At 37.2% G+C, this 14,294-nt stretch overlaps 1 protein-coding gene across 1 annotated transcript in view; it reads right to left on the bottom strand.

Moving 5' to 3' along the window:
• The window catches only part of tusc3 (tumor suppressor candidate 3), a 78,656-nt gene that overhangs the window by 45,074 nt on the left and 19,288 nt on the right, over window positions 1-14,294 (bottom strand). The window contains exon 2 of the mRNA XM_028448719.1: window positions 837-1,006. Within this exon, the coding sequence (XP_028304520.1) occupies window positions 837-1,006 (170 nt within the window). The remainder of the gene's footprint in view (window positions 1-836; window positions 1,007-14,294) is intronic.

Raw genomic sequence — 14,294 nt, 5'->3', positions numbered from 1 at the left:
AATAAATATAATTTTTAATGCCTAAACATGATTCTAAGTCCAGTAACAGCTGTGTGAGTGCGTGTTGCGCCGCAAACAAAAAAAAAGTGTTGCACTTCAGCTGTCAGTGCGCAGTGTGTTGTCCTCAGAGCAGATCAGAGCAGAGAGGGAACAAATTAAGTGTAGTGGATGCTTGAAACAAGCATCCACTACTGAATCAATTCTTTTTCTGCACAAGAACATGGATTATCCTTATGATTGATAAGTGGATTATGTAAATAGATCCACTGTCTCTGGCGCCGCGGGCACACTGTGCACCTGTGTTTGACGTTTGTTTCCCCGTGCCTTGATCTGATGTTGACCAGTTGCTTATTAATAAAAGCAGGCTTACCACTAAAACAAACATAAATATGTCATTTGTATAAGAAAAAAAGGTTTTAATTATTCTGTCGGACTTGTAGGTATCACTTTTGCTTTGTCGGGTTCTGGTGAAAGCTTGAATAAGGTTCATATCATAAATGGTCTGTGTTTTTTAAAAGCAAATCGGCACCACAAAACGGCAAAACTAAATATTTGTCTCTTTTGTTCTTTCTCCTTGTCCTCCTCTTTTTTCGTCGACATAGTCGTAGTCGACCAACCATTTCCTTGGTTGACTACAGCCCTAGTAGCTTCAGTAGCTAACTTATTTTGATAGTTACATTGCTGAGGATAGACACAAAACATTTGGACATTACTTCACTAGCTACACTATGGATAGCTCTTGAGCATGTGCTCCAAATCAAAGAAAAAAAAAAAAAGAACAGAAAGATACAAGCTATCAAATGTGACAGACAGTATGTGTGTGTGCACTTTGATACCTGCAGACAGAACATTGCCGTTGTGGCTGCAGGGCGGTGAACATGACAATGACAGAGTAGTTCCTGGGTGGGGCCTTCACAAAACGACGGAACTTGTCCCCGTTCATCCGGATGACCGAACGACGGGAGGACCACTCCATCATCTGGTCAACTTTTTCTGACAGCATATTCTGCATACACACAACAAAAAGAACACAGATCAGAGGTGTTAGGTGTTGGATACGTTTTATGCTGAAGAATGACATCAATTTTCAAATACATATGAATATGATTGTAAAAAAAAAAAAAATTTGAATATTGCTACCAGGGTTGGGGTCAATTACAATTAAGTTTTCAATTATCCATGTTCAATTACAAATACATTATGACTACGGTGAGCAGCATTTTTTCCAATTGCAATTAAAATTAAAATTATTTTTCTCCACTGAAAGTCAATTACATTCTCAATCACTAAAGTTCAAATTCCATTAATCCCAATTACTGAGCCTTTAATAAATAACCCCATAAAACTTAACCTTGTGTTAGTTTTCTGTTAGCATCTCGTATTACAACGGGTCAGTTTGACTAATGTCTTAAATCAGCTGTAAAATACACAAAAAAATATGATCTATCATCTAATTTTTCTTAGATTTTCATCTCTTGGTTACCTTGTTCAGCTTCCCAACAATGGAAATATTGGTATTAATGTCTTTGATGTCAGTACACCCCTCAATTTCAATTTAAAAAAAAAAAGATTAACAAATACTCAAGAGAACTGAAATGTAGTGGAAAAACTTGATATGAAACATTTTAATACTTATTAACTACGTACGTGTAAGCCATAGAACTGTAACATAGTTCCACAGTTTTGCGCTTTAATTAAATTGTAGTTTTTAAAGAATTTCCATGTCAATTACTATTACAAAGTCAATTATCTGAACACAATTACAATTCAATTATGATTACAACAGCAACAAAGTTTTCAATTACAGTTACAATTATAACTGACCCCAACCTTGATTGCTACCCCTGCTAAAAAAAAAAAAAACCTAGTGTCAAATCTATAAATATATTCTTTGTAGAAATATCCATGTATGCTTCATCCACAGTTTTGTTGTTGTTGGTTTTTTTTTTTTTACATGTTTACACCTCCACATTTCAAGTCGAACTTGTATGTACTTCCTGCATATTGTATATAGGTAAAATTGATAGATATTAGGGGTGTGTATTGCCTGGCATCTGGCGATACGATTCGTATCCCGATACATTGGTCATGATACGATACAATATATCCCGATATTAAAGTATAAAGGTGCGTTCACACTGAACGCAACTGTAGCGCTGCAGTCGCTTCCATCGCCCCTGATGTGTCGCTTGCACATAGTGGTGCTTTTTGGTCACTCCATCACTCCAGTGACGCGATCACCAGGGAACAGTGTGTGTGTGTGTGTGTGTGTGTGTGTGTGTGTGTGTGTGTGTGTGTGTGTGTGTGTGTGTGTGTGTGTGTGTGTGTGTGTGTGTGTGTGTGTGGAGCCGGTGACAGGGTAGAGAGAAAGATGAAAGGCGGTTGATCACTTTTTTTCCTTCTTGCTCCACTTTTACGGTTTGAAGATTCAACTTACGGAGATATTAAAGGATGAGTTCACTCAGAATGCGTTATGATCAGTAGTTACAACGGTTTTCAAAAAGTTAACCGCTTTAACTTTGCCCCGATAAATTGAGGAAGTTGTACAACCCTCCGCTGCAGCCGTCTGTACTGAAGCGGGAGGGAGCAGGGAGGGGCTGCAGCCTACAGACGGTGAAGGACGAGGGATTTGTTGCTTGAAGTCGCTTAAAAAGTTCAGATTTTTTGAGGTCGCGCTCGACCTTGTCGCTCAAATTAGACAAGCTGCAATATGACTTTAGTGCAACTTAACTGAGGTACTGTATAGGAGTGTGACAATATCTTGATACGGCAATATATCACAATATTTTTCTGCACGATCAATTATCAATATGCTCCCGCTAAGTATCGATTTTTATTTCAATTTTTTAATTTTTTTTTTCAAAACCTTTTCTGCTTTTTCACTAAAATGTGCAGGTAGGTCTTCACAGAAATTGTCAATGTTTGTTGAAGGAACCAATATACTGGTTTACTGGAATAATGCACTATAATGTGTCACTGGTAAGAGAGACCCTATTTTTTGTTGACAGAAAGCACTATTGGAGATACATAATCGTTTACATTGGTATGTTGACACTCATTTACAGAAATATTGCACTAAAATAGTGTCACTGTTCATAGGACACTTTTTAAATTTACTGTCTTTCAGAGATATAAAATAAAAATTGTATTTTTTCACTTAATCTTTTTTTTTTCTTGCTATGTCATAGATTATCGTAGATTGATTTCTGACCAATATATCGATAATCGCAGTATCATCATATCGTGAGATAATCGTTATCGTGTGCTTTGTATTGCGTATCGTATCGTATTGTGAGGTACCCTGAGGTTCCCACCCCTAGCATTGTATATGCCTAGAATAACAAGAAAGTAGTACACAAGCTGGTCAACATGCAGAGGTTTCAGCACTTCTTTGTGCAGTTACAATGTCTCCTGCAGTGGAAAAGACTTTCCTGGTTAAATAAAGATAATAAAACAAAAATGCATTCTGAATCGATGTAATATCGCAATATATCGCCGAATAAATTTTTTTCAACATCACTAATAAATATGTTTTACTCCTGGCCTTTATTGAATAATGATGCATATACACAGCCTCTACAATGCCAAAAACATAACAATCTATTGATTGTAAAAAATTAAAAAAATAAAACAAAGAGGGACTTGGCTTGGTTTTGCTGTACGTTGCATTCGGAAAAACCTTGATCATTAGTTCATAATAGCACATGAGGCCACATGAACATCCAAACACAATGGTACACTATATACATTGATACAGAAGCAAACATAAGATGATGATGTCAACATAAAAAGAATTTCACCTTGTACCTCCTATTCACATATTAATGGAATGTGCGATTGTATCAGCTCTTTGAAGGACAGACACTGTTCCAACCAAGCACTTACTGCTTTTTGAGCCCATGGCTAATGAAATATTAAGACCACAAAGGAGAACTTAATGTTCCCTAACCTCTGCAGCTTGAATCGTACAGCATGAAAATGTAAAAAAAAGTACAGTTTTGACAGTTTTAACAGTGTTTTCTTTCATTTAATCCAATGACCATGAGAAAAATTGCTGAAGAAGAATGCAAAGACGGTGCTGAAGTGAAAAAGTTACTTCACTCTTCCCGTGATTTTCACCAGAGAAGACAGAAATTTACTGGACATTGCCATTTTTGTTCTGGTTTTTTTTTTTTTAATCGCCTTCCCCTGTGCTATGATTTCACTCTGATTTTGGACAGATTAGGGTGTTTCTGTGGAATGCCAAAATATCAACATCCACAATTTAGTTTTTACTCATTATGACGTTTTGGTGATGTAGTTACTTGAAATATAATCTGAAGTGTTTTATTTTGAAAAGTAACCTGATATTTTATTGCGGAATACGTGCTTGACTTCCTGTTTAGCTTCATTTGCTCTGTGCTGATTGATGCATCGTGCTCCGGTGTCTGCCAGAAATAGAAGCCCTGCATATATCTGGCGGAGAGCAATTCAATTCAGTTCAATTTCATTTCAACTTTAATTGTATAGCGCAATTTAGAACAAAGTCATCTCAGTGTGTTTATCAAAATATAAAATTCATAAGAAAGAAAAAACCCAACATGAACAAGCATTCAGTGACAGTGGAGAGAAACGACTCCCTTTTAACAGGAAGAAATCTCTAGCAGAACCGGACTACCGCAGCTGGGAAGGAGCAGACACGCACCACAGCGGACCCAGTGGAAACATAGACTAAAGTGGAAACCTATCAGCTCCGGTGACACAGCGGTAATCTAACGCAGTGGAGCCACATCCAGTGGAAATTGGGGGTGACTTATGATGAACGACTGTGACGTCAGCCCCTCGCATGGCAGGAGGTGGTGTTGTGTAAATGATCGGCTGCATTCAATCGACTGTCCATTTGGTTGTATTAAAGAGCAGTTACTGCGCATGTACAACTTTTAACGAGTGAATTAGTGCGCCCCAAAGCGGAAACACGTCACCAATCAAATATATAAGATTTATTCTGACTGTCTAAATACAGATATAAATTTGTTTCATAGTATTGTTAACTATTTTTATTAATTTATTTATTTTATGTCTTACTCAAACTACCGTAGCAGTTTGTTAAGAGGTCAAAGAATAAAAGACAGTCCAAGTAAAGTAGTTTTACTCGGCAAAAGGTGTGTTTAGTTTGCAGCAGTTTGAGGTTGTTTTAAGTTTATATTCAATTTTCTGCCATCCCTCTCTTGTTTTTCCACGCTTTCTTCTGCCCAGAGGTTTGCTGCAATTGGATCAAGTAGAGAGGAACTAAATAATTTACCATTCTGCTTCATTTCAACTGCTAATCGGCCAAAAAATAAATTTTTCTCTGTCACGCTTGCACACACCCAAGGACGCGCGCGCACATCCACACGCGCACACACACACAAAGGAGAGTTACACATACAGTATTAGGACATGGAGCAGAACTGTGAACCAAATCTCTTCAGTAAAACGCCTAGGGACAAGATCAACACAGACTGATACCAAAACAGACAGGAGAGGAAAAAGTGATGGGGAGAGAGAGAGAGACTAGCATGGTATATTTTAGCACTGACAGCAGGAGCATTTCAAACAATGCGCACTGCTAATGGACCATGCATAACAAGTGAGGAGATCCACAAAGCAGTGCAACGATTACGAGTCTCAGCCACCAACACAATAACACGTACATTGTTATGAAAGTCCAGAAGAGCTACAAAGTGCTTCCTTGAACACCTTTTTTTTTTTGTATGTGTGCATTCAGCCACAACCCTGACTACAGACCTGTCAGTCTAGTTCTGTCAGTAATGATGCACCAACTAAGGATCGGTCTGGGGGATAAAGGATGCTAAAGGTCTTCAAACACAATGGACCACTGAACAGCAACAGAAAACGAGTGAATGATATAATGCATATTTCATAGTCACTGAAAATATTCACACATAATATATGGAAATGTAGACATACTGTATGTTTGGGACATTTAAGATAAAGAAAGAAAACTGGCTACCATCAGCATTTAACTGCATTATTCTTCATTTCAGATTATTACCTTAGAAAGTGTTTCTGTGCAACAGAAATTTAAAAGTGCAGAAAAACCCAAAGTTTTTTATTGTCTTGAATGACCTTATTTGCTATATTTTACTCTTAAAACAACATCAGATGGCAAAAGTAAATAAATAAATAAGAACAAATGAATAAGAACTAAATAAAGAACTTAAAATGAGAAAATTGAGAGTTTTTCATGAATGAATGAATGATTCATGAATGATGGAACAACTTACTCAAGGGAACTATATTGGTTAGAATGGAATAAATGAGAATAGTTCCTTCCATTTGAATGCGTTACATTTCAGTAAATGTTTAAGTTTAAATTGAGCTGAACCTTATTCCTCATACAGTGATTATCATTATCATATTATACGGTTTTACTGTATTATAATATTTCAACATTAAACTAATTAGCGAGGATGCAATTAAGCTATGAAAAAAATTAGAAAGTTCCCAAGATTTATGCTTGTACTTTTATAATTTGTAACTTTTAATCTTTTATTAAATGTTTTCTTTCTCATTCATTTCTATTGGAAATTTCAGCTTTTTCAACTTTTAAGCCCTTCATCTCCAGCCATTCTTCTTCAACCTTTAACATGTTCAGCTACTACCTTCAACCCATTTTAACCCTATTTAACACATTTCAACCTTTTTTTTTTTTAACCCATTTCAAGCCATTTCAAGCTTTAAACCCATTTCAACTTTTTTTTTTACTTTTGCAACCCATTTCAAATTCAGCTAGGTTAATGCTATTGCTAGGCTATGGGAAAGCTAACGCTAGGCTAAAGGAATGCTAATGCTATGCAAATGCCATGGGAGTGCGAATGCCATGCTAATGCTTAAGGATGCATCAATCGATCGGTGCCGATTTCCCTTAATTTGGGGTATCAACGATTGGCCGATCCTTGCTTATAAAACTGCCATAAAGTCAGCCACTGTCCCCTTCTGCTGTGCGATAACTGAGAGGCCCGCCCACCAGGTCATGTGTGCATGTGCGTGCTGCGTATGCCTCTGCTACACAGGATAACAACAACAACACCCAGAGCACGGTTAGCTTAGCATGTCGGCAGTTCGGCAGGATTACACAAAAAAAGAAAGCAAAGGATCGCTATTTGTAATTCTTGGAACACGGAAAGAAGCCTTTGTGGAGCTGCAAACAAAACACTACCTCGATCACCATTTAATAAACTACCACACGTGTTGAGTATGCAGCATTTGAAGCTAGCTAATGCTAACGCTAGCTAATGTTAGCTAATGCTAACGCTAGCTAATGCAAATATATGCCAATGCTAAGCTAATGCAATGTGACGCAGGCCACCATCTGCATCCTCACTTGCATTTTCTTCAGGAAATGCAAATATACTGGTTACATTTCTTTTTGTTTTTTTTTTTTACTTTTTTCTAGAATTCTGCAGGGTGCACCAGAGTGGAAGAAGTTTCACCCTCACCTACCAAAAAGGCTAAGAAGTCATTGTTAGGTGTCTTCAAAAGATTCACTACCAGTGCCACTGGATCCCACTGCTAGAAGCTGAGCTGAAAGCTATATGCACTATGCAGTCCTCCACAACTGGCAATGAAGATGACACATTTCTGTTGTAAAAAAAAAAAAAAAAGAACTTTCCCGGGCTCAGCCATATGAGCGTGTGCGCGCACGCACACAGATGTTCCTCTCTCTCTCTCTCCCTCCCGTGTGTGTGTGTGTCTTCAATCACACACAGATACACAACCAGGAGCACAAACACACGGAGTTATACACACACACGGACGTCACAAACGGACAAACATTAAGGCATTACTAATGATGCACAGATCATTATAAAAAGTTTTTTTGTTTTTTTTTCGTCAATCATTTCGCGGACCACGTGCATGCCGAACCGTGGAGAGAGATCCGTACGGATCATGGATCAATGATAATCCGTTGCACCACTAGTATTTTCTATTGATAAAAACACATATGTATTTGTATGTTCCGTTAACAGTGTTTCCTGAGTAAAGACTCGAAGCGGATATTCTAAATCAAATTTTTCTTGAAAAAAAATTAATAATAACAATAATTTAAAATAATACATTTCTGAAGTTTATGAATCGATTCAGAATTGTGGATGATTAGAATCACGATTCATATGTGAATTGATTTTTTTTCCCCACCCCTATTAACAAGCTAGAGTTCCTGGCAAAGAATCTGTAGAAGTTGCAATGTAATGCTAATGTGCAGAGCCACAAATGCATTGCACACCTAAGACCCTATCATATTACAGTGTTGTTTCACCTATATATAATATAATATATATAATATATTTACTATTTATTGTTTAGCAGAGCTGCAGTTAAATGTTTGATTTCTATGGTGACTACATGTCATTAGGGGTGTACCATCTAAGAGACCTCACGATTCAATTTGATTACAATTCAGGGTGCTACGATGCGATGAATCAACGATTATTACGATATTAACGATTATCACGTTTTACAATGTATTTTCTTTTTTCCTCACTTTGTGGCTATTTCATACTTTTAAACAAAGTTTATGTGATGGTATCCATTAATTAAAGTAACCAAACAGATGTATCTTCATTAGGGATGTAACAATTAATCGTAAGGCAGTTAAAAATCGATTCATAGGTATCACGGTTCACATCGATACTGTGAAAATTGAATCGCAGTACTTTTTTTAAACAGCAGATATATCCTTCTCTTGTCCAGAAGTGTCCGACCACTGGGTTACCAGCGCCCTCTGCTGGTCCAAACAAATAGCTGACGTAAATACAGTGCAATTAATTTTTTTTAAAGTCCAATTGTTAAGGCACAAAATACATGTTCAGTAGCACTTTTAAAAAGAAATAGAACTATTATGCAGTTTTGCAATGATAATTAAATATAAAAGGAAAATAGTACAGTATTTTCTGTTTTTTTTTCCCAAAAAAAATAAAGGAATATTTTTCAATCATCATTTGTCTACAGTCCCATTTTGTACAATAAATCTTGAGAGAATCGTATCGTGAACCCAGTATCGTGAATCGAATGGTATCGGGAGTTGAGTGAATCGCTACATCCCTATTTACTATAGAACCAGAATTTAAATTAAAAGGCTTCAGGTGGTAGTGGGTCGTCTTCTGATCGAGAGGTTGGGGGTTCGATCCCAGTACCTGACTATGTGTCGAAGTGTCCTTGGGCAAGACACTGAACCCTAAGTTGCTCCCAGTGGTCGACTAGCGCCTTGCATGGCAGTCCTGTCCCACTGGTGTGTGAATGTGAGAGTGATTGGGTGAATGAGCTGATATGTAAAGCACTTTGAGACTGCTTCAGTGTGGTGATAAAGCGCTATATAAAATCAAGTCCATTTACCATTCTTCATTTGTATTATTCCTTTATTTATTACATTCAAGATTTATTATTAGTTAAATTGCATTGTTTTGAATAGTTTATCAAGGTATTCTTTTGACAATGAAAAATAAAAGGAAAATAGTCCAGTATTTTCCTTTATATATACACCCATACAGTATATATAAAACCCATTATCGTGAATCGAATCGTATCGGGAGTTGAGTGAATCGTTACATCCCTAATCTCCATTATCTTTATATATGTCAAATCACCGAATCCAACAGTAATCAAATTACAATTTAAAATAAATAAATAAAACAATATAAAATACGTAACTAAAATATTATTTTATACAGCTAATTCAATCTGAACCAACACAAAAGCTGTATTTATTCAGTAAAAAAAAAAGACTTCTTCAAGAAACTAAACATTTTGCTATGCACAATCTAAGCAGCTTTAAAAACATAAAACTTACATTAGCAGCTCTCATAACACTTGTGGTAAATGGACTAAATGGTAAATGGACTTGATTTTATATCGCGCTTTATCACCACACTGAAGCAGTCTTAAAGCGCTTTACATATCAGCTCATTCACCCATTCACTCTCACATTCACACACCAGTGGGACAGAAATGCCATGCAAGGCGCTAGTCGACCACTGGGAGCAACTTAGGGTTCAGTGTCTTGCCCAAGGACACTTCGACACATAGTCAGGTACTGGGATCGAACCCTCAACCTCTCGATCAGAAGACGACCCACTACCACCTGAGCCACGGTCGCCCACTTGGACTTCGGTTATTTGAATAAAAGGTGGATGGATAAAAGAACACAATACATTTTTCAGCCCGAGAGCCCCCTACAACTCCGGGCCCTTTTAATCCGGATGATTGAACCTCCGGCTCAGTAATCGTAGCTAAAAAGTTAGCTGCCGCTCTCGCCTCCTTCACCTGGTCTGTTCCTTCAGGTGTCCATGCGGCATCCGCGACTTTCACTTTCATTCTACGAGCATGGGCCGTGTTCCTGTCAAACAATCAAATTTGAACATTTATAAATCGTTATCAAATCTTCACGTGTCGAATCGCGATTAATCAATAAAAGTACAATTTCCAGTGAAAAGTTTCAACACACTTTTGTATCATGATGGGGTTTTTTTCAGAAAAATGCGTAGAGTCCACTGAACTTAAAACAATATTATATCATAATAATATCATGATATCTGGCATCAATATCAAGATATTAAATTTTGTCCATATTGTTCATCCCTACAGAGTTATATTTCATGAATGGTATGTAGTGTATGTGATGATTGTGTGTGTAGTGTATCAATACACAGCTTCATAGAAGGAACAAATTAATCAATAAAAAGGTCAGAATTGTGGCACATTAACCAAGGTCTTTCATTATATGCTTTGCAAGCATCCGCCTCCAAATGTCTCGTTGAATCCTTGAAAATAGGGGACTGCTGTCCTACAAAGTTTCCACGTCCAGGTAATCATGGAGTCCTTGAAAAGACTGAAGACAATTTTTATCTACTAATTGACCAAAAATATAAAAAAAGACAGTTGTGCACATTGATCGGTAGAAACATGCGAAATAGCAGAACAAATTATGAAACAAATAATGAGTCCACGGTAAAATACTACCTGCCATTAGAGCTGCAACTAACGAATATTTTCATTATCAATTAATCGATGAATCAGATTTTTTATAAAACACAGTTTATCCATAAGGCACATTTAAATCCTGCTTAAGCTGATTAAACTGAAATAAAAGTGTCTCTCATGCACAAATGCTCGCGCACGCAAGTCATACACAAACACTGGAGCGTGCGTACACACACAAACACTTGTGCGCGCGCGCACACAATAATACTTGTGCGCGCACACACAAACACTGCGTGCATAGACAAATGCTCTGCGTGCACAGAAAGTGTGTCCACAAACAAATAATCATGGTGTGCGCACACACAAACATTGCATGTGCAAACACTCGTGGTGCGCGCGCACACAAACACTCGTGGTGCGCACACACACAAACACTCATGCGCGCCCACACACAAATGCACGCAGTCACAAATACTCATGGTTCATACACACAAACACTCATGCGCACCCACACACACTTGTGGTGCGCGCACACAAACACTAAAGCGCCCACAGACAAATGCACGCACACACAAACACTCGCGGTGCACGCACAAACACTCGTGGTGGAGCACACACAAACACTAAAGCGCCCACACACAAATGCACGCCCCCACACAAACACTCATGCATGCCCACACACAAATGCAAGCACACACACACTTGTGGTGCACGCACGCATACACTGCACGCAGACACACAAACACTTGTGGTGTGCGCACACAAAGCGCTGCAAATGTAGCAAACGGCTCTGCATCACGGTCAGTGATGCAAAATCGCACGATGTAACAAATTGATAATGAAATTCTTTGATAACATTCTTTGATAACAGTCAATTTTTATCAATTCGTTGTTGCAGCCTCACCTGCCGTAAACTGATAACTGTGGTGACATAAATATATCTTTTTAAAGCAGTATGCAGACTAGCAGGTGGGAGGGGAAAAAAGTACAAAAAACAAGTGGGACAAAGAAAGAAGCAGAGAAAAGATGACAGCCAACTGCGATGAAAATGGACACTAAGCACAAGGACAAAACCAGCTCCACCAAGCTTTCTCCACACCAACAGCCATGAGGCAAACCTGCATGATGTTGATTTTGTTCTCTTATACAATACCAACTGCAGGCAATAAGTATGACCCTGTGAGCACGTTTTCTGCAAGTAATGAGAAAATAACAACAAATGTGGTGCGATGCACACACACTGACAGCTTATCATCTATATTGTCAGTCAGCCTCACTGTTATTGTTTCCACCTATCACTTCAATGAAAAGACACCAACAATATTTCATCTTGCCAGCTCTATATTTGTCAACCCATAATCTGTGATTTCAAGAAATACGATGACTTGTCACTAAAGGGTTGGGGGTGGGGATTTGTCAGCTTATCGATTTAATAGCAATTATTTCAAATAAATGCCATTATCTGCCGCCTTTGTCTACGTGTCTCCTCGTCTCTTATCCCCTACGGATTTATTTTGCATCAAATCTTTTTTCCATATTAATCCCAGCAGAGTGTCTTAAAGTGATACCGAAAAATTGGCCTTGTTTTTAAATTGGCAGATTACAGGTATTCTCTAAATCTCACAGGCATGTGTGTGACATTTATTCTCCAAACAGTTCCTGTCAGTGTTTTGAGCATGACAGTATAGAGGCTCAATAGGTTTTATGAAGTTGACTTTAGAACTTCTTATCTTATGCGTCAAATGCCAGGTAGAATATTATCTTTTTAAGCTGAAAAAAAGTTGAGCCAATGCTTTACTCATTGGGTGTAAGTGACTGGAATTTGTGTGGAGAGATTTGTCTCAAAAATAAATAAATGCACAATTTTCAAGTGGTTTCCAAATCCACAAAAAGTTTCATGATTTTCACATGCATTTTTTATTATTTTTAGGGATGTCCAAATCCGATATTGATATCGGTCCGATATTAGCCAAAAAACGAATATCGGATTTTACCAGACTCCATATAAAACCTTTGATAAAAGCGCTCCAATAAGTTTTTGTTGTTTTTGTCCCTACCCTCAGTTGTTCCCACCATATACTGACAGTAAAAAATAACTGAAGTGAACTTGAATTGTTGACTGTTGTTCTCTGTTTGAGTAACATCACTTGATCAAGCCTTTTCTAACATTCCACATGACAAAATAAGTAATAAAAGTATGTATGATTGGTGCTGATATCATATTGGGTCGATATTGGTATCAGACAACACCCAAGGCTGCAATATCGGTATCGTATCAGAAGTGAAACAGTCGTATCGGGACATCCTTAATTATTTTCATGTGTTTTTCAGGTTTTGTTTTTTCAAATCTACAAATATACCTGATTTTCACATGTATTTTTTAGATTTTCACATCGGTTTTTCAGATCCACAAATGCATCCACCATTTTCACGTTTTGTTAAATACCAATTTAAAAACAGGAGAAAATCTAAAAAAACTCATGTGAAAATTGTGGATTTAAAAATTCAAGTGAAAATGTAAAAAATGCATGTGATAATCTCAAAAAACACATGTGAGAATCTCAAAAAAACATGTGAAATGTAAAAAATAAATGTGAAAATTGTAGATATATTTGTGAATTTGAAAAACACGTGAAAATGTTAAAAAAAAAAAAAATACATGTGAAAATCTGAAAAACACATGAAAATTGTAGATGTATTTGTAAATACCTGTATTTTTTAGACAATCTAGGAATTTGTTGCCCACATTTAAAACCATTAGACTAAGAATCATGAAGTAATGAATGTGTCAAGTATTTACCTGAATTTTAATTCCAAGCTTGAAATGGTTTGGTTACTGAAGGGAAATTCACTGACCAAGCCATCAGAGGGGGAAAAATGACCTCAATTGTGACCAAAATAGTTGTGTCATTGTGTTCTCTTCTTTATTTTCCCATTCATCTCTTTGTTTTCTCCCCCAGCGCTACAAACATAATTTCTCTGGAGAACGGACAGGGCTCCAATTGGTTATAAGGAGCATCAGGACAATTAGATTTTGTAATAAAGGCATCCCAATAAAAAACTAGAGCTGGGCAAACAGGACAGAGGGTGAATCTGAGAAAATGAAATAAAATATAAAACATTTTTTTTTTAAGAGAGTAAACACAGGCAACACAAGCAGATGGTCAGTATGCTACTGCATACAATAAAGTTAGGAGATGAAAGCCTCCAGGAAATAGGGACAAATAAATGAAAGAATTTGGGGAGTGCACGTATAAAAAGGCCAAATAACAAACAAGGAAAGGGATGAAAAAAAAAAAACAGAGAGAAAGTAATAAAGAAAAAAAGGACAA

Source organism: Gouania willdenowi, chromosome 1 (assembly GCF_900634775.1).
Source record: "Gouania willdenowi chromosome 1, fGouWil2.1, whole genome shotgun sequence".
In the NCBI taxonomy this organism is placed as follows: domain Eukaryota; kingdom Metazoa; phylum Chordata; class Actinopteri; order Blenniiformes; family Gobiesocidae; genus Gouania; species Gouania willdenowi.
This window is presented reverse-complemented; position numbering and strand designations above follow the sequence as displayed.